The sequence below is a fragment of the Hypanus sabinus genome, chromosome 7 (assembly GCF_030144855.1).
Source record: "Hypanus sabinus isolate sHypSab1 chromosome 7, sHypSab1.hap1, whole genome shotgun sequence".
Taxonomy (NCBI): Eukaryota; Metazoa; Chordata; class Chondrichthyes; order Myliobatiformes; family Dasyatidae; genus Hypanus; species Hypanus sabinus.
In genome coordinates, this window is record NC_082712.1 from 141,439,086 (window position 1) to 141,460,867 (window position 21,782).

The window sequence follows — 21,782 nt, forward strand, 5'->3', positions numbered from 1 at the left end:
AGCACTTCATCATCATAGATGCCTATCAGGATCTGGATTCATTAGTCAAGGCACGGAATGTAGAAGGTAGTTATGTCCCAACTTTTGATCAACCTCAACTGGAGTTCTGCAGACAGATCTGGCTACCATGTTTTAGGAAGTATACGTTAGTACTGGAGAGGTGCAGAAGAAATTCACCAGGATGTTGCCTGGAATGGAGTGTTTCAGTTATGAGAGAAGACTGGAGAGTCAGTGTCTGTTTTGCCTGCAGTGCTGGAGGCTTAGAGTGGACATGATTGAGATATACAAAATGATGAGGGTTATATATAAAGTAGTTTAGAGGAAACTTACCTTTTATCAAAGGTGAATAAAACTACAGAACAGTCTTGCCAACCTAGGGATCAATCAGATGAACTTTTCTGCACACCCTCTTTGACAAACATATCATTCTTATGCTAAGGGGACTGAAACTACACATAAAACTCAAAGCCCAATAAAGAGAGACAAATCTGTAGCATGAGAAAGAGCTACAGTCACTCAAAAGGTGACCTCTGGATTTCAAGAACAGACTGTGACTATTGTCTTTGTTAAGTATTGCTTCTTTGATCTGGCTATAACTAATAAATCAGTTGTGGTTTGTGGTAATCTTGAGAAAGACTCTTGAGTAAGTTTTGATTAAATCTTGGAAGTAAAAATAAACTATGATTTTGCAAATCTAACAGCACTGTAGTTTAAATTAAGGAACATACTTGTGGCTAAAAGAAACCACTATGACTATATTGGTATGAACACAACAGATTTATAAGTTGTATCCAGTACAATAGCTGTTCCATGAAACTTGGAGATTTGCTGTTCAAGTGACTGCTGTTCCCCATTTTGATGACTGCATCATCTCTTCACTCTGGCTATCCTTCCTCTCAGTCTCACCTATAACTTATTAGTTTTCTTTGATCTAACATGCCTTCAATAGTGTGCCTAGCTACTTCATTTGTGGTTGTTTCAAAACTACACTTGGTGTTTTATTCATTTTGAGCCGTGTTGCTTTTTTGAGCACTGAGCTATTCCTTATCGTTCTGTTTGTTTATTTGTACACAGCTACTGCTTGGACACTTGTGCTAACTATCTCCCATTCTGTTTCAAATGTTGTTTGCTTCAGTGAAACGGTTCGTTGGGTGTTTCAAACCTTGCTTTAGAATTATGTACTTGTTCTGTTTCTGGCTATCTGTCTGCTTCAAACAAACCACCAGAGTCTAAATTAGTGCCCTGAACTGTGGAGTCAAATGTAATTCTGCTTCAGCGCATTCTCTGTAACTGTCTTATTTTTGTCTTTATTGATTACAGTATTTTATTTCTCAACCTTACGTTATTTTCATGCCTGTTGTATTCTCTTTATCAATCTTTACTACACTGTTCCGCAACACCAACTTTAAACATACACTCACTGACCACTTTATTAGGTAAAGAAGTGGAACCTGCTGTGGCCTTCTGCTGTTGTAGTACGTCCATTTGAAGGTTGATGTGTTGTGCATTCAGCTATGCTTTTCCGCACACCTTTGCTGTAATACGTAGTCATTTGAGTTACTGTCACCTTCCTGTCAGCTTGTACCAGTCTGGCCATTCTTCCCTGATTTCTCCCAGTATCACAGATTTTAGCCCACAGAACTGTCGTTCACTGGATTTTTTCTTTGATTTCTTCACCATCCTCTGTAAACTCTAGAGACTGTTAATCTGTAAAAAAAAAAATCCCAGAAGATCAGCAGTTTTTGAGATACTCAAAACATCCTGTCTGGCACCAAAGTCACTTAGTTCACATTTCTTCCCCATGCTGATGTTTGGTCTGAACTACAAAGGAACCTCTAGACCATGTGTGCATGCTTTTATGTATTGAGTAGCTGCTTCCTTGGTTTTTAAACATATCTAAATGGCTTAAAAACCACTGATGCAGTTCTTTTGACCGATGTGAACATTATACATTAGAGGCATTTAAGAAATTCTTAGATGGGTACATGGAGGAACAGGTTAGATTGAGCTTAGAGTAAGTTAAAAGGTCGGCGCAACATTTAGGCTGTTTTCTCACAGGGGTTGACTCTACTGTTCATTAACAATGGAGATAAATGTTAGAAATTGAGTTTTAGTTGATGTAAACCATTGTTTTATTTTTGTCAACTGCATGTGCATTTTTCCCAGGATTTTACAAGCATTATCATTCACCACTGTAATAGAACTTATGTTGTTGGGGAGAAAGTAGGTTCAATCTGTTAGAAGGCACTACAAGGCAACAATTAACAATAGTGAGTATTAAAAGGTATGAATAAAAATTTACTATAAAACTGCAACACGGACTACGTTAAGTCAGAATCCCATTCAATTATTTTGTTTAAAAACCCGAATCAGGTTTAATACCACTGACATTATGTTATGAAATGTGTTGTTTTGTGACAGCAGTACAGTGCAAGACAAAACAATTATTCACAATAAAAAAAATAAGTAAATAGCGCAGAAGAGGAATAGCAATTGCTAGTGTTCGTGATTCCTTCAGTAGTTTGAGAGTGGAGGGGAAGAAGCTGTTCTTAAAACATAGAGTGTGGGTCCTCAGGCTCCTGATCCTCCTCCCCAATAGTAGTAATAAGAAGAGGGTAAGTCCTGAGTGGTGAGGGTCCTTAATGATGGACGTAACCCTCCTGAGGCACTGAATCTTAAAGACATCCTCAATGGTGGCGAGGCTTGTGCCACTGCTGGCGTGATGGAATGTTACCTGAATTTTTTTTCTTCAATGAAATAGGATGGAATTGATTTCCCTTATCTACTCTGGGTAAGTATTTAGCTTCAGTATTAATTGTAAATTGGTCTATTATTGTCACATGTACCTTGGTACACTGGGGAAAGTTTGTTTTGCATGCCATCCACACAGAATATTTCATCATGTCAGTGCACTGAGGTAGCAATGCAGAATAAAGTCATCCAGTTACAGAGAGAGTGCAGTGCAGGCAGGCAAAGAATAAGGTCATGCCAAAGGAAATTGTGAGGTCAAGAGCCCATCTCATTGTACTGGAGAACCATTAACTAAGTCTTATAACAGTGGGATGGAAGGTGTGATTGAGCCTGGCAGTACTTGCTTTCAGGCTTGTGTATCTTTTACCCAATGGGAAGGGGGCGGGGGAAGAGAGAATGGCTGGGTAGGGTAGGGATCTTTGATTGTACTGAGTGCCTTTCTAAAGCAGTGAGAAGTGCAGCCAGACTCCATGAAAGAGTGGCTAGTTTCTATGAGGTGCAGAGCTTTCTGGACAGCTGATTGATTGCCTTTCTTTTAATGTAGATAATTTCACATTTTCTTGGCAAAGAAATGATAAAATGGATTAAAGATCAATTTAATATCCTGAACAATGTTCTTTTGTATGACTTGCAAAATCCACAAAATAGGCTGCAACATTTCTGGCAGTTGTGATATTATATCATCAATATAGCAATGAAGATAAATGATCTCTGTCACAAGGGTTGCAGAGTATCCTTCTCCCTCAGTTTAGTGTCTGCTGCATTTTGTTGTGTAATGTATACTGTTGGAAATACGCCAGTTAGAATCATAGAATTTGCATGAGTGATGGCCTTTCATGGTTGAACAGTTAGGTCAAAATGTAAAATGTTGGTGTGAAGCTTGCAGCAGGGCAGTGTGCGTAGAGCTGGTCGGAAACAAATGGATTAAAAGTAGAAAATGTTTGAAGTACCAATCTGAATAAGTGCCATTTCTACAGGAAAAATGATGGACCTTCATGTCAAAAACATTCGTCATTCATTGAGCTTCATTTGATATAAGAGTGTTGGTCGCAAGTCCTGATGAAGATAGATTGTTTTGAGTGAGAAATGTGGATGTAATGAGGAGAGCGGTATCTATGATTATGGGGTTTAGGGGACATGGTATTTAAGATCCAGTCATTTACCTTAAATGTGTGAGGTCCTTATACTTCCCTGGCACATATCCATATCCTATGGCTACAATCTTGGCATTAACTTTCATGGCTACCTATTTCCACTACTGTTTCATCATGTATCTGCGGAGATACTACCTTTTCTGAGGAACCGTGTACCCGCTTCCTCCTTTCTACAGTGGCATGCAAAAGTTTGGGCACCCCTGGTCAAAATTTCTGTTACTGTGAATAGTTAAGTGAATAGAACTGATCTCCAAAAGTCATAAAGTTAAAGATGAAACATTCTTTTCAACATTTTAAGTGAGATTAGTGTATTATTTTTGTTTTGTACAATTTTAGAGTGAGAAAAAGGAAAGGAGCACCATGCAAAAGTTTGGGCACCCCAAGAGGTTTGAGCTCTCAGATAACTTTTACCAAGGTCTCAGATCCTAATTAGCTTGTTAGGGCTATGGCTTGTTCACAGTCATCGTTAGGAAAGGCCAGGTGATGCAAATTTCAAAGCTTTATAAATACCCTGACTCCTCAAACCTTGTCCCAACAATCAGCAGCCATGGGCTCATCTAAGCAGCTGCCTAGCACCCTGAAAATTAAAATAAATGATGCCCACAAAGCAGGAGAAGGCTCTAAGAAGATAGCAAAGCATTTTCAGGTAACCGTTTCCTCAGTTCGTAATGTAATTAAGAAATGGCAGTTAACAGGAACGGTGGAGGTCAAGTTGAGGTCTGGAAGACCAAGAAAACTTTCCAAGAGAACTGCTGATAGGATTGCTAGAAAAGTAAATCAAAAACCCTGTTAGACTGCAAAAGACCTTCAGGAAGATTTAGCAGACTCTGGAGTGGTGGCGCACTGATCTACTCAGCAGTGACACCTGCACAAATATGACCTTCATGGAAGAGTCATCAGAAGAAAACCTTTCCTGCGTCCTCACCACAAAACTCAGCGTCAGAAGTTTGCAAAGGAACACCTAAAAAAGCCAGATGCATTTTGGAAACAAGTCCCATGGACTGATTAAGTTAAAATAGAACTTTTTGGCTGCAATGAGCAAAAGTATGTTTTGAGAAAAAAGGGTGCAGAATTTCATGAAAAGAACACCTCTCCAACTGTTAAGCACAGGAGTGGATCGATCATGCTTTGGGCTTGTGTTGCAGCCAGTGGCACGGGGAACATTTCACTGGTAGAGTGAAGAATGAATTCAATTAAATACCAGCAAATTCTGGAAGCAAACATCACACTGTCTGTAAAAAAGCTGAAGATGAAGAGAGGATGGCTTCTACAACAGGATAATGATCCTAAACACACCTCAAAATCCACAATGAACTACCTCAAATGGCACAAGCTGAAGGTTTTGCCATGGCCCCCACAGTCCTCTGACCTAAACATCATCGAAAATCTGTGGATAGACCTCAAAAGAGCAGTGCATGCAAGATGGTCCAAGAATCTCACAAGAACTAGAAGCAAGGAAGAATGGATGAAAATCCTCCAAACAAGAATTAAAAGACTCTTAGCTGGCTACAGAAAGCGTTTACAAGCTGTGATACTTGCCAAAGGGGGTGTCACTAAGTCCTGCCGATGCAGGGTGCCCAAACTTTTGCTTCGGGCCCTTTTCCTTTTTTGTTATTTTGAAACTGTAGAAGATGGAAATAAAAAAGTAATCTTGCTTGAAATATTAAAGGAAAGTGTCATCTTTAACATTATGCCTTTTGGAAATCAGGTCATCTTTTACTCGCTTAGCTATTCACAGTAACAGAAATTTTGACCAGGGGTGTCCAAACTTTTGCACGCCACTGTATCTCTTCTGTTGTGGCATCCAATAGACTGTAAGCCTTCACATTCACATGGAATGATGATTGCCAGGAGTTCCTGTTGAAAATACTGCCAATGAACAATAGAGGTAGTTTTGGCTCATATTTCCACCAACAGGACTAGCTGTTAGAGTCATGGTCAAAGTGTCAATCAGCACAAAAACAGGCTATAGCCCACCATGTTAATGCTTAGCCTTGCACCTGTCTATAGTACGTAATTCCATTTACCTACATTATTTTGTGCTTCATTCCACCCTGTCCACACATTCTTCTCATTGACTGTTTCATTTCCAATCTCCCTGCTCTCCCTGCTTCAGCCTGCATGTGGTTACAGTAATACATCCCTTGGTCAGCCCCCTTCACCCTGTCCATCCCTGCCTTTGATTCACTCAATGCGGTCTGAATCCATCCTGGTGCATTCCTTTCAAATTCGCATGAGCTCCGCCTTCCTTCTCCCTTTCAGTTACGCATCTAGTTTGCCAGACCCCCTCAGGTTTCTCCTGCTGCTCTCTGTGTGCCTCTTCCTGGTGTCTGCTGCCTCTGTGCCCTTGTAGTTCATCCTCACCTTGTTCTGCCTTCAACGCAAGCTGGTTAATGATTCGCACGGCCTGGTGCGCTGGATCACAAACAAGAGAAGATCTGCCAATGCTGGAAATCCGAGCGACACGCACAAGATGCTGGAGGAACTCAGCAGGCCTGGCTTCATCTTTGGAGCCGAAACGTCGAGTGGACCCTTTTCCACAGATGCTGCCTGGCCTTCTGAGTTCCTCCAGCATCTAGTCTGGTGTACTGGATGTCGCATCGTTCCGCTTCCAGTCACCTAGCTTTGCCTGCTTTGCCCTTCGGCCGATTAATGTTGCACATTTCGCAGTCCATTGCTCTTTCACATGTATTACAACTATTTGCCTTACATAGTCCGCTAGGCCATCACCTAATCAGGACTGCATGCTGTGCTCTGCAGTCGCCCGAACTTCAGCCACCCTTTTATCCTTTTAGGTCTATGCGAGCTCCACCCCGCCGTGTCCACATACAGTTTGCCAGATTCCCCTCAGCATTATGCTGCTGCTCCATCTGCACTTCTTCCGTCTGCTCGGTGCCTCTGGGCTCACAGTTTACTCTGCTGCCTCGCTTCTCCACGTTTCACTCTACCTGGCTCGTTGCCCCACACTGCTTTGCATTTAATGCTGCACTTACGATTACCTTGCTGTCCCTGCTTTACCCAACAGCTGATTACAGTTCAACATGCATTTGTTAGTGACCCCCTTTGCTGTCTCCAATCCTGCTCTCAGTTCACGCTCCGTGGACTGCATCCGTTCTGTCGCTTCCTTTCGGGAGCACGTGGGTCCCAGCCTGCCTCTCCATTTCAGGCCCACCCCCGTTTGTCAGCTCAACCCAGATTTATCCTGCTCATTCCTCAGCGCTTCATAGTCTGCTCTGACTTCTCAGCTTATTCATGTTGCACCATACCGGTGCACTGGTTCATTGTCCTGCTTCTGATTGCATTTGGCCCCACTTCCGATTCCCCTGCTCTCCCTAATTCAGCCTTCAGCCAATTGTTGTACGTTATTGTTGGTTTGTCGCCTTCTTCGCCCGGTCTAACCTTCCTCCTGGGCTGCCAGGCCTCCATACTGCCTGAACTCCACCCTGCCTTCTCCTGACAGCTTGCTGGTTCAAGTAGTGGTAGCCACAGCTTCTTGCCATTAATTTGAGTGTTCAGACCTGTCCCCCCCAAAAGCAGGGAACTCATTAATATTGAGCTGCTGAGGAAAAGTGTTAACTAACTCCCTGTGAAGCACTGACTGAGATTTCAAAGTGATTATGCAATCATTATTCAACGCTGATCAATTATTTCAGATATTGTGGGCTATCTTACAGTATAACTTAAATTTCTTCTGGACCTGTGAGCACGACAGGCCTTTTTACAGAAGTTGTCCATTACGAAGTGGCATTAATGCACATCCCAACCACTTTCAGTTAAAAGGCAGGTTCAACATGTACTTTTGTGTTAATATTTCAAAAAAAGAAGATTAGTTCTTCTAACTGTGGTGAGAGTTGTCATAGTGAATCAATCCCACTGATTAAAGAACTGGAAGGCTATTCAATTGTTGAGCAATGACCTTTCCCTGCTTTCCTTTACAAAGAAATTTGAAACAGGGTAATTGTAGATGGCTTCTTTCAATCTGTGTTTATTAACAGACAGATATAGCATATATAACAATTAACTCCTTCCTTGACAGGAACTTTTAGTTTTATTTGAATATTTTTGACGATTGATTACATGTGATTTTTCTTCACTAATTAGAATGTTTCACGATGTGACTATATTGACTGATTTACTTTTATATCACCGTCTAAAGTGAACTAGAAGAATTTACAGAAGAGGTTGTATTAGTGATGAGTTTACTTATTTTTTTTCTGAAGAATTATGTCTAATTGTATTCCTGGAAGGGAGAGCATAGACTAGTGACCTATTTCATCGTGGTAGTCTCCATTTAAATTCTGCAATTTTGAAAGCTCAGAGGTAATTTATCACCATACAGTAAGTAGACAGAAAGCTATAATAGACCAGCCAACATCCACAAATGAGAAGTAATATAAATAATCTATCAGCACAATCGTCTGCAAGAACCAAACTGAAAGCAGTCATATTCATTTAAAAGCACCAAATTTAGTCCCTGCCAATTCCTGAGAATCTTCTGGTGCTTTGTTTTTCTAAGTGGCTACAGTATGCAGTTTTTACTGTGTTTGATTTTCATTTAAAGAAATATAAGATTAACCTTTTCTGACAGGCTCAAAAGAGCAACTAGATTATTTTCTACATTTCTTTCTTTTATATTTCCTTGTGACAGAGAAAAAGGCATTCTGTCCATTGTGTCTTTACTGCCTCACTAGCTATCCCATTTCCCTCACTGTAACATATTCTCTCTCACATGCCCATAATTTTAAATGATCAGAAACAGTGTTACTCAAAGAACATTATACAAAGGTATAGAAACGGTAACCTTTATCATCAGTATAATTACTTTCAATCACCACACTAAGGTTTTACAATCCCAGAATCAGAATCAGGTTATAAACTGAAAATCATCCAAGTTTACAGCAGGTGAATTTAAACCTAAGCTGATATAAAGACAAGTACTCTTTTGGAACATTACGTTATTAAAATTTCACCTGATTCTTTCCTCATTAAAAAGAGGAAGGGTTAAATCAGCATTTCATGTTGATGATTGGATTTTCATAAAGGATAAAAGTTCCATTTTGCAAATTAGTATGATAAAATAGGGGTTTAAGTCATATTTAAGAGCCTGCAGTTCCTTTTTTTAACATAATTAAAATTAATGTGACCCTTTCCATGATTACTGACAGACCTTAAAATGAAATAGTCATTTAGCTGCAAATATTAGTCATCTTTAGATGGTTGAAGGAGCATGTAGTGGCAGGCAATTGTGTGATCTGGTGGACACAGTTTAGCGACTTTGTCAAAGGAAGAAGAATGAAAGATAACCCTTGATTTTATTAATAAAATAAATCGTTAGCTGGATATCCCTCATCCTTAGTTCATTAATGCCATCCATATTAGTTTTCTCATCCTTCGCCTGATCGAGGAAACTCAATGGCACAGCATTGGAGGCTTGAGTTGAATCCTTACCTCAGGTGCTATGAGGGTGGAGTTGTAGGCTTCTGGGTTACTTCCAAATCTCATGGGCGTGTGGGTTTGTGGGTTAATTTACCACTGTAAATTGTCCATAGTGAGCAGGTGAGTGGTTGAATCAGAGGGGAATTCATGAGAAGGTGGGGAGAACTTAATAAAATGGGACTGATGTAGCATATGGTCTTAATGAGGGTAAGTAGGGTTAGTACATATGTGTGGAAATGCCAGCATGGATGTGTGGGCTAATAAGCTGTTTCTGTGCTGTACAATTCAATGACATTATGACTGTAGCATGATGGTCAGCAGGACTCATTGGACTGACGGGCCTGTTCCCTTGCTGTCTCTCTCTCTCTATGTATCTCTGTCTTTCAGTAAGGATAATCAAATGATTATTGGTGCAGCTAGATAAAGGAACGTGTCTTCTCTTGTAGAAGTAGCGGTGCATTTATCTCCAATATGCTTTCAGCCTAATTCTCTACCTCCATGTTTATCATAAATCCTGTACTCAAAGATAAAAACAAATGTCTGGATGAACTCAATGGGTCAGACAGCATTTCTGAAGGCAGAGGGGGCAGTCAGTGCGTTGTGAGACCAGCAGCTTGTTTTTTGCTCCAGTTTATAGTATCTGCAGTGTCTTGAGTCTCCATTCTACTCAGAGTTATCCTTGATCAGCCTTCTTTGGAATATATCCATGTTGAACTGCAGTAATTAATTAGTTGTCTTTCTATCTTAGTTTTGATTTTCAGTACTCATTTAACCTAAAATCGTGAAAATGAAGAAATATTTTGCTTTAATATTTAATTCATCTCTTTTGACCCACCAGGAATCGATGGCCCAGCAGCTTTCCAGGATGATGTCCAGGAGGTGGGAAGTCAAGTTCAAATTCTCACTGTAGGTCAGTCCAGCAATGAAGATGAGGATACTGACACAGCAGCCAGTGTGCAGCAGGCCACAAAGCAGGACCTTAGAGCAACAATGCAAAAGAAAGGTGAATTAATTCGTTTTGCTTGTCGAACGATAAACACAGAAAACTAGATATTGCTCTGAAACATGCTAACCCAATCTATTTTAGTCGGGGGTGGGGGAGCATGGTTTTGTGCTAAATTTCACTGTTGTTTGAATCTAGGAAGGGGGAGGGGATGTCATTGATGGGAATGTGAGGAAAATAAAATGGGATTAGTGTAGAGTTACTGGTGTTAATAGGTGCAGACTTGCTGAGGTGAAGGGCTTGTAGCAAACAGTCAGAAATCCACCCACTTAACTAGCATAATGTTTTCACTTTTATAGCTAGGAGTACAACTATTTAATAATGTTTGGAATACCACTAAGGACACAAACTAGAAACATAAAGGACATTTTCACACAAGAACTAAAAGGTTTTTATTTGCAGAAGATGGTTCTGAATTCAATTCCAGTCCACCAAATTAAGCAGGTCATTACAAGTAAATATCACAAGATCAAATTCTGGGAATTTGTGTCATTGGGACACTTCAGTCGGAACCAAGTCCTGTCATTTGTTTAATTTCTTAAAGGTTCCCTCTTATATTTGTGTTTTGAAATGGAGTCCTTATCTGAACCTGTTTAGGATTAAATTATTCATTTTCTTTCAAGTGATAAATTTAAAGAGTTACGTTGTAAATACTGTCTCCATCTTAGTCATTTCATAGAGGTCCCTGATGTTCTCCTTTGTGTCTGTACTCTGTTTCATACACACCTTCTTCAGGTCACCTGGCCTCAGAGCCTAGATGATGAGTTTCTGGGCCTAGGCTTCCACAGGGAAAACACCTCCCAAATGATCAATGATGCTCAGATCTTTACTGAGACTTCCCAATCAGCATCGCCAGGTTCCATTCCAGGATTTAGTTTCAGACTCTGGGATTGCCAGCTATCAAAAATTGACAAGTTGGTCTTATTACAAAGTTCCCAATCCATCAAGTAGGTTTCCTGTTCCCATTACAATATGTATTGATTGGAATTATGTAGCAAAAATATGATGCAACACAATCAAATATCTGATTGCTGCCATTTATTCTAATCCAACAACAATGTTTACAGTATTCAGACCTCCCAGCCCACTCTGGTACAGGTGCAGATGGATGCCTCAGGTCACTGGAACACTCAGGGGCAACTCACCGTGCAGGACTTCTATTCCTGTTTACTAATGTGATTGTACCCCTCACCAAAAAGCCTTTTGCTGCTGCCGTTGTATTGTTACCCTTCTTGGACAAAGTATTGCTCTATTCTTAAAAGGAAATATGCTCCATGTGTCCGATTTTATAAAAGTTTGAAAAAACTCAAAAGTAAATTAATAATGCATACATATGCAACCTTGAAAGACATTTTCCTGCAGGAACACACAGGAAAATAAAGAAATAGAAAAGAATCCATGGAAAGAAATGTAGATCACAGAGACAGAGTTGTTGAAAGTCTACAGACTGTGAATCAGTTCAGCAGTGAAGCCACCCTAACCAATCTGGGAGCCCAGTGAGTGTAGAGCAACAACTGTTCCTGAAGCTATTGGCATGCAACCCAAGACTCTTGCACCTCCTGCCCAATGGTAGTGGCAAGAAGAGAGGGAGGTGGGTCAAACACAGCCAGACAGGACAGGCTCAGGTGGAAGATCTTGGTTGGATGGCGTGGTGAACATTGGTTTGTTTTCTACTGTCATGCCTCAACACTTTAATCCTCTTGAAGTCCGGCCCCATGCCCCCTCTTCAGCTGATGGCCATACCTGCATTCCTGAGAGTCATGTTCACCGAATCCTTCAGGAGATCATAAAATCACTAGTTTAGACATTTCTAGGGTACATTTCTTAAAAGGAAATTACAGGGTGCAGATTTATGCAATCTTAGTTCAGAAGTAGCTCTAGTAGAATATCAGCAAGAGTAACTACCAGATGGTGGAATGCTCAAACACAACAACCTCTCCTGGGCCAGACAAGGGTGTTTTAATTTTTTTTAATGGCTTTTTTTATGATTACAAGACAATGCTGGACATTAAGAACTTCAAATACTGCAGGTCTTCCCCATCAGCAAGTTGCTTGTTGGTGGAGGAGCTGGACTTAACGCAGGCCTTGTTGCGGCCTGCTACCAAAAGACATCAGAGCTGGTGCATGAAGACAATTGGCTTGGACGTTCTCTTTTTGGACATTGGTAATGTAAGATACTGCAAGTCCGGGTGACTTGTGTATTGGTGAGACCAGAGACAGGGCAGCTGTGTGACCTCGGTTGCAGTGAATGACTAGGCTTCATGCCGTGGACTTGCCTGCTGCAGCAGTCTAGGAGGTGAGACACCAGAAGCAGTGTGGTGGAGCATCCATACTGGATCAGGGACTGGTCCCTCTCATCGGTGCTGCTCTCCTGTGTTTGCTGGGTGGAACACAAGCTGGATTGTATGCATCCATGCGGAAGCTTGTCTGTGGACTGCTGAGAACTGCTTGTTCTTGCTGACAACATCCATGCATCATCAATTTACAGGGCATGTCAGATAGGGATTTGGGCTCTATGTATATTTTTGTGTGACTGTATGTTTACTGTTTTCTTAGATGTTCAATGTGTGCCTTTATGTTTTGACTGTTGGTACTGTGTTTTGCACCTCTGTCCTGGAAGAATGCTGTTTTGTTTGGCTGTATTCATGTATGGTTGATTGTTAATTAAACTTGAATATCATTGACTGTGCTGTGGATGCATACAGAACATTAAGCTTTAGGTTGAGCTTCTCTGGATTTTTGGAATTAGGATAATCTCTTTTTGGAGATTCTTGATACACCAAGAGTGCAAATTCATGAAACCTACCTTCAAACATTTGTATCTCTGGGATTAATCACACTCTTAATAGAAGTTTAATCTTGTGTCTTAGAAGTGTTCCATTGTAGGTACAAGTTTTAAATATGGACTGTCTGGATGATTATGGAAGTTGATCATTAACAGATTTCCTTTCACTCAGCAGGCATTTCTAGTAGCATGAATTTTGATGAGGAAGAGGATGAAGAAGATGAAGTTAGCTCCAGCTCTTCCCAAGTGAATTGTAATACCAGGCCAGGCTCGGCTTCCAGTAAAAAATCCAATAAGGTGCGATTGCAAATAATTTCATTGTTGTTCAATGTTTATTGAATGGTAAAGTGAAAGATTAAGGAAGCAGAATAATAATCTTCCTATTTCCAAGTTTTATTTTAGCTTCTTTATTATTTTGATAAATTGCTTTCCCCCACTTTGTTATCATTTTCAAATAAAAGCCTTTCCTTCCAGTGGTGAGTATTTGGGGAGTTTGCCAATTTAGTTTCTTCCATTCTGATCTCTGTAGAACTTAACAGCATGATAGCATGCTCTTTATATTAAACATAAGGATCCTAGTTGAAATAAAGTTGATTGCCAGAAATTGATAGTGGGAAATTGCCTCACATTCAACATAAATTATGAGCTGCACTCAGCAAACTTGCTGGTGCGGGGGCTGGAATTAGTGCAGCAGCTCAGTGAAATGTGTCTCATTTCTTCTGCCATGATTGCATCTCTCAGCTGAGTAATTTGAGACAATCATCTATTTCATTCTAGTCTATCGCTGAAACTTCAAATCGCACCAAACATTTTTCACTGCAATGTAATTCCCTTTTCTGAACTTCACCCACTTTAAAATAAGTCAAATCCAAGATTTATTATCAGGCTGAAATTAAACTTTTAATTTTTTGTAACTTATCCCAGTGCTTGCTCCATTATATAATCTTAAAACTATTCTTCAATGCACTAAAACTCCAAGAGGAAATGGAGCAGTACCGATCACTGTTTGTTGGTTTCCTGAGCTCTTTAATGTCTTAGACAGTATCGATTGAGAAGGACTGTGGAGAATCCTCTTCAAATCTGGCTATCTGGAATTGCTTTTCCCCATATTATATGTGATATTGGATCTACAACAGGTTCTGTATCATTCCAGACACGAACTAAACAGGGCTGCAAAACTCCTCTGGCTTTATTTTCAACTTTTCTAATTGCACTGTTGTAACTCACTTCTAACAAACTACCTGCTAGGACCTCTCGGGTTTTGGAAACTATTGTACATTTGTCACTTCCACTCCAGAACTAATGTCACCTCAGCTTCAGTAATTAAGCTGCTTTAGGCAACATTAATTTGCAGATGTGTTTGTCTGATCAAGGTCCAACTTGTCATTGATTTGTTCACTGTAGCCTAGGATTTCAACAAGTAAATCCTGTCTACCAACCTGTCCCTACCTCTCTATCAATAAAGATGCACAATAAGATCCTGGAAATGGTTGACTACTTCCTTATCACTGGTAATGCCTCTTAGCAAAGACAAACATTGATGATGGAATTTGTACCTGATACATTGTCTTTAGCATATTAGCAACTCAACAATGTCTTTGGTCATCTGAAGAAAAGAGTGGTTGATGATCAGGATCTTAGTTCTGGTGTAAAGGCTGTTGTCTGCTTGGCAGCAGTGATTTCTGCTCTTCTACCGACTTCAGAAACTTAGACTACATTAGGAACCTCACACCACTGGAGAGATACCAACCAATATTGACTCTGCAAAGGAGAATCAAATGGGATTATTGTCGAATTAGTGTAAATGGATTAACAGTCAGCATGCATTCAGTGTGTCGAAAGGCCTGTCTATGTTGTCTGACTTGATAACTCCATAATTAACTCAGCCCTGTGTTCATTGTGCAGTCACATCTAAATGCCCCCACTTATATTGCATAACAAAGTAATCTACTGTATTCCATCTGACACATTTAGATCAGCCCAGCTTGCCAGCAGGAGACTGGATGGTCCATGCCAGGGCCTGCAGAGTAGAAAAGTGGGCAAGAGTTGTCCCAACAAAAAATCTGTTGATGTTCATCTTATTACATTATCTTAAATTCTGATGTCCTCTGAACTCTTGTGTTTGGCTTAAAGTTTCCAAACCAAATCCATAGCAACAAAAATACTATTTTCCTAACATGGAGTGATCACCATCAGGGCACACCTCCCTTACTCATCCCTAGACAATGTAAGTACACATCAGAAGGATATGGGCATCACAGTGATGCAAAAATTTACTGCCAAGCAACTCCAGTGACCTGGCTTCAGTCCTGACCTCCATGCTACCTATGTGGAGTTCTTTCTGTGACCACAATGGTTTTCTCTGGCCATTCTGGTTTCCTGCACATCGTAACAACGTGCTGGTTGAAAGGTTAATTGGCCATTGTGAATTGTACAGAGTGCATATGAATTGTAAAATTGATTGCAATATGGGGCGACAAAATTACACAGGAAATCAGTGGAGTAATGGGATTGCTCCATGAGCTAGTATACACTAGATAGGCTGAATGGCCCCTCCTATGCCAGATGGAAATTATATAGATGACTTAATTTTTGAAATATATCCCAACTTTTCTTTTACTGAAAGTCCATTTATCTCTCATCTGGTGAAAAGGCAAGAAGACTTCAGTCCCCAATCTGCTTTGTCCTGTTAACTGCAAGTGTTATCAATAAGTATAATGTATCTTGATGTCAAATGATGGGAGTATTGATCATGTTTCTCTGTTAAAATGTGTGTACTCATCACACATCTATTGACTGGTTGCATCATGGTCTGGTATGGAAACACCAATGCCCTTGAACAGAAAAGCCTACAAAAATTGGGCTTCACTTGTCCCATTACTGAACTGTTCCCACAGCCTATGGAGTCACTTTCAAGGACTCTTCATCTCATGTTCTTGCTATTTATTGTTTATTTATTTATTAATATTATTTATCGTTGTATTTCCACAGTTTGTTGTCTTTAGCACATCTGTTGGTTGCCTGTCCCATTGGGTGTGGTCTTTCATTGATTCTACTGTATTGTGTTTCTTGTATTTACTGTGACTGCCTGCAAGAAATGAATTTCAAATTTTATATGGTGACATATATTACTTTGATGAAAAAAATTAACTTTGAACTTATTTCCGTTTTCTAGGAAGCTGCCTCTGTCTCAACCCCTCCTACTGATTCTCTAGTAAATGTGGACGACCTCGAGGAGTTTGGGGTGAAACCAGCTCCACAAGGGATCACCATTAAGTGCCGAATCACAAGGGATAAAAAGGGGATGGACCGTGGAATGTACCCTACCTACTACCTCCACTTGGAAAGGGATGATGGCAAGAAGGTTGGTAAACAATTTAGACACAAAACATTATATTCTTGGTTCAACATAGAAGAAGATCAGAAAAACTGCCATGTGCAGACTAAAATGCTCAGGAATGTTTAAGTTCCTATTTATGAATACGATACTCAATCTGGTGCACTCCCAATGAAGAATCACACTGTTCTTCAAGACCCATGAATATTGGCTTCTAAGGAAAGTGCTAACTGAGTAGGTGCCCTTCCAGACAATTCCGATTTAAATTGTTGCCCTCATAAAATAATAGTCTTTCGCCAGTAAGTGGTGGAGCCTTCATGTCCATATGAGGCTAGTGGATGATGGACTCAACTGTGAGATTCAATGTTTCCAATAGTGGGGCCGAATGAGCAGCAACAAAGTAAAACCATGTATTCTGATCACATTCGGGTTCCATCTGTGGGTCGATTTTGGGATTATGTTCAGGATCACATTCCTATTTGAGATCACCAGCACCATACCAAAAATCTTCTCATGTATAATACATCTGATGCTGGGAAACTGCTGAATATTATTAAAACATTTTCAAAGAGTAATAGAAATGATAAAACACTTAAACACACTTAATTAAATTTCACAACCATTCACCTCCATTGAAATGAATTGATAAGAATTCACAGTTTGATTATGAAGATCCCCACTGAAACATCTGCACCTTTGTGAACCCAAAGAGGAGTCTAACTTTAGAACAATGTGAATAGCTGGTGCCTAATTTTGGACTTTGGTGTTTGCCAAGTTTTTCTTGCAAAATCCAGGCCATTTTAAGGGATAGATTATATTTGACCTTTAGACTTGCTGTGGTAGAGATACTCAACTTTAATTAAGTTGTTGAAGATGTTTGAACTGAAAGATTTATTGCCACTTTGTTTTATTGTTATTTTCCTCTGTACCTTTAACGGTACCTTTTCTCTTCAGGTCTTCTTATTGGCAGGAAGGAAGAGGAAGAAGAGCAAGACATCAAATTACCTCATCTCTATAGACCCCACTGACCTATCACGTGGTGGAGAGAGCTTTATTGGCAAACTCAGGTATCCCATTGTCATGATTAACAACCTGCTGGTGAATTCGGTCTTAAAGGCTTAAAAGCGTTAGAAGAAAGCACTTCATTTAAAACAGAATTTCATGCCTACAAGATGCAATAAATTGTTAATAATCAGGACCACATTAGATAGTGCTATAACTCAACAAGTGAGATGTACTGTATTTGACTAGTACAAGATGAAAACCTTTTAGGTAAAGGAGAAAAAGAATTGGATGAGTGGTATTGGCTAAAACTGGAGTTATTTTGGCTGAGCATTATATGACGGCACCAGTGCTTCCACTCAGGCAGCATTGACCTTTAACACCTGGCATCTGTGCTGCATCCAATCTCCCTGCTAGGGCTGTCAATACAATTGCACTCTCCAAGCTGGGAGATTGATCTCAGCGCTTCTTGTAATGCAGGCAGTAAATATAGCACTAATGCTCTAGATGTAAATAATTTCCCAAGTTTTACTTCAATTTCAATCTGTCAGTCATTCATGAGGAAAAGCGCATGCCTGGACAATGGTTACACAAGGGAGCATTTAGTCAAGATATAACTAAAGGTTATTTCAATACAACTCAATATTTATACCTACCACAGACAATGAGGCCAAAAGTAGGTACAATGTCCTAAAAATCACATTAATTTGAAATTTTCAGCACTGATGGGCTTTGTTCAGTGACTTAATTTGAAGTAGATATAGAATGAAATGCTGTGCTGTTGTGACATATTTTACAATGGCAATAAAAGCAATGCAGAGAGTTTCAAACATGCATGGAGCTGCTTTTGTTCTTTTACTACATTAAAATTTACTTGCTAGAAATTTTCCTTCTCTCTTCTCTTTTTGTGCTCCTTGCCTCCCCTTTAGTTCTATATGCCTGTATTAGTCTGTGTACTTCCTCACAAATCCATTAATCTGTGACATCTCACAACTGGAATTGGGTACAGTGACACCTGCAGGCAACCTCCGGCATGTACAGAAGTGGAAGGCATCAGGGTTTGATCATAGCCAATGGAACTTCGGATTTTCAAAGTTCTAAGTAAATGTATTAGCAAGGATGTATATGTCACCATACATCACTGGAGATTCATTTTCTTCCAGGCATTCACAGTGTAACAAAGAAATACAATAGAATTACCAAAAAAAACATACACAAAGAATGGCAAACAACCAATGTGCAAAAGAATAATCTGTGCAAATACACATCTATTTTACACGCGTGTACATGACCACATACTCAGCAAGAACATTTTGGTAAGGATGATCTGTCTTTTCGTCTAGATGTTCTTAAACACATTTTGGGCAATTACAGATTGCTTACATGTTCCATAATTCTCAACTATTATAACTCCCCTATAGCTCCCATTCTCTGTGCGCACATGTCTAAACTATCTTCACATCTACTGATTTTGAGCTGGAACTTTGAGAAAGTCAATCAGCATATTAGCATTGCTCCTCTTTCCCCCGATGTTGAGCTATGAAGCTGCCTAGTGGTGCCTGTTCCATGAAATGTAGGTAACCTGATTATGGTCTCGTTTTAAAAGACCAAAGGGGAATGATTTCTTGAGATTATCAGGTTCTTAGTGCCTTGCAATATTCCTTGAGTTTTGCCAACTTCTTAAGAAAGTCCAGAGTGGTATTTTGTAATTAGATTAGATTAGATTGAACTTTATTGTCATTGTGCTGAGTACAGATACAAAGCTAATGAAATGCAATTAGCATCTAATCAGAAGTGCAAAAGGATAGTGTTATTTACAAAATAACTGCAAATAAAAAGTAAGTGCTACAGCACCCAAATATAAAAGTACTGAGACAGTACAATATGGGTGCAATACTGCTTAGCGCTGTGATGTGAGGTTCAGCAGGGTCACAGCCTCAGAGAAGAAGCTCTTACTGTGCCTGCTGGTGCAGGAGCGGAGGCTCCTGCAGCACCTACTGGATGGGAGGAGAGTAAAAAGTCCATGGTTAGGGTGAGATGCATCCTTGATAATGCTTTTCACCCTGCCCAGGCAGCATTTATGGTAGATGTTCTCAATGGTGGGCAATTGGGTGCCGAAAATGGCTAGGTGTGAATAATCTTGATCAAATTCCCGCTAGCATTGAAGCAACACATTTGATCTTAGTTGATTTCAAACACTTACCAGGACTCACCCCTCAGTGACTGTGAAGCAAATGAAAACCTACATAATGGGCAGTTCCTACATGGGAGTAATGTTGCTAGCCATAAAATTTACATCATGGGGGAAAATGCTGTTAATTTGCATGATAATGCAATATATCCATTAAGTATGTCTTTATGAATTTATATTGCAGATCAAATCTCATGGGCACCAAGTTTACAGTGTATGATAATGGAGTGAATCCAGAAAAAGGAACTTCAAGCTTAGATGCATGTAATTTGCGTCAAGAACTAGCCGCCATATGTTACGTGAGTACTGTGTTCGGAAAGAATTTTGTAATTACTTTAAACCTGCAGCCAAATTCCCATCCCCTGGTCTTAAAGACATTGCTTGAAAGTATTCAGACTAAAATGTGACTGCACCCAAACAACAAAGTCATGCAGCACCAATGAAAACACTTGAATTTTGATGCAGGATTAGCTTTTGATTTATCCACTACCTCATGATCATGAGAATGCAAGAACAAATGTGTACAGTATGTTTGGAGTGAAGTCTTCTCATTCCCTAAGAGAAAACATTAAACTTTTTTGACCCTTGCTGTTTCCATCTGACAATTCTGACAAATAAAACTAAAAATCATCTTTACTTCCCTTACTGTTACTTCAAAGCTAGTCTGAATGAAGACAGTGAAGTATGATGCAATTTAGCAGCCTGTGTAAGTTCTGTTTTTATTGTTGGTGTAGACAGAAGGACTTTGCACTTTTGTATGAGGAACATAATCTAGTCATTTGCTCTTGGCATAAAGGTGGTAGACTTGGAAAGCAGGTTTGCGGCATGGTCAGACAGGTAACGAGTGCAAATTAATGTGTTACTGGAAGGATACAAAAAGAGTTGAAATAAAATAATTTGAAATTCACTAAAAGTATTAATGTTGATAAAGTCTGAATTGAAAGAAAGACTAGTGGGGGTATCATCTTATACATTTTGTACATTGGCTTTAAGTAGAGGTGAAAGGGAATAATAACCATTTTACTGGCCGGGCCAAGACAAGGATAGCGTTATTTGTCACATGTACATTGAAACCTACAGTGAAATTTTGTGTCAATGACCAGTGCAGTCTGAAGATGTACTGGGCGCAGTTCATAAGTATCACACTGCTTCTAGCACTAATGTAGCATGCCCAAAGCTTACTAACCCTAAAATGTACATCTTTGGGGGTGGAAGAAATCCGGAGCATTCGAGTAGATCCACTCGGTCACAGAGAGAACATACAAACACCTTACAGGCTGTGGTGGGAATCGAACCCTGAACGCTGGCACCTTAAAGCATAACACTAACCACAAAGCTTTTGTGCCGTTCATCTGAGGGGGATGTAAAGCCTAATAGATATATACTATCATCTGTCATAGAGAGGAGTTTGAGAATCAAGGATGGTTTTAGCTGGACCAGGGTAGGATGAGCAGGTTTGTAATCAAAGAGCAGCTCTTAAAATGGCAATATTCAGTGCAATCTACAGCTACAAGAAGAGGCTCTCAGGTGGAAAGGCTGAATCAGAGGCAGAAGGCACCAGATAACATGATTAGTGAGGCGGACATTGAGGGAAAGACATTGAAATGGTTGAAACGCCACTGAAAGACTGAAGGCAGACTAAAATCAAAACACTGAAAACTTGAAGCAAAGACAGAAAATGCTGGAGATACCCCGAAGGTCAGGCAGTAGCAATGGAGAGATAAATAGAGATAATGGTTCAGTTCTGTGAGATCTCAATGGAAAGAGATCTTACCAATGAAACACTCTGGTGCTGTCCGCTGCGTAAGTCTAGGGAAGCGTGTGAAATTGAGGTGCAAGCCCAAACTGATACCCCCTGTTTGTGTGGATGCTGCGTGATGTGTTACCCTGTTACAAATCAGTACCACGAAATAACAGACAGTACACCCCACGTAGTTAAACAATTTCACTCTATAATTCTTAATTTGACTAAAGAAAAAGCAAAAGAAAGAAAAGGTCCTATTTTAATGAACAGTCTAACGTGTACAAGTTGGAGCTCACGGTTTCCACTTTGCTGATCCTCCTTCAATCACCCCAGCCGTCCTCGGATCATGGCTCCACTCTGGGTCAAGTCCTACGACCTC

The 21,782-nt window shown here is 40.0% G+C and overlaps 1 protein-coding gene across 2 annotated transcripts in view; it reads left to right on the forward strand.

The window, feature by feature from the left end:
* tub (TUB bipartite transcription factor) overlaps positions 1 to 21,782 on the forward strand; it is a 346,063-nt gene that overhangs the window by 303,872 nt on the left and 20,409 nt on the right. For both annotated transcript variants that reach the window (XM_059975792.1, XM_059975795.1), the window contains 5 exons: positions 10,180 to 10,344; positions 13,305 to 13,426; positions 16,305 to 16,493; positions 17,421 to 17,533; positions 19,844 to 19,958. In XM_059975792.1, the coding sequence (XP_059831775.1) occupies positions 10,180 to 10,344; positions 13,305 to 13,426; positions 16,305 to 16,493; positions 17,421 to 17,533; positions 19,844 to 19,958 (704 nt within the window). The remainder of the gene's footprint in view (positions 1 to 10,179; positions 10,345 to 13,304; positions 13,427 to 16,304; positions 16,494 to 17,420; positions 17,534 to 19,843; positions 19,959 to 21,782) is intronic.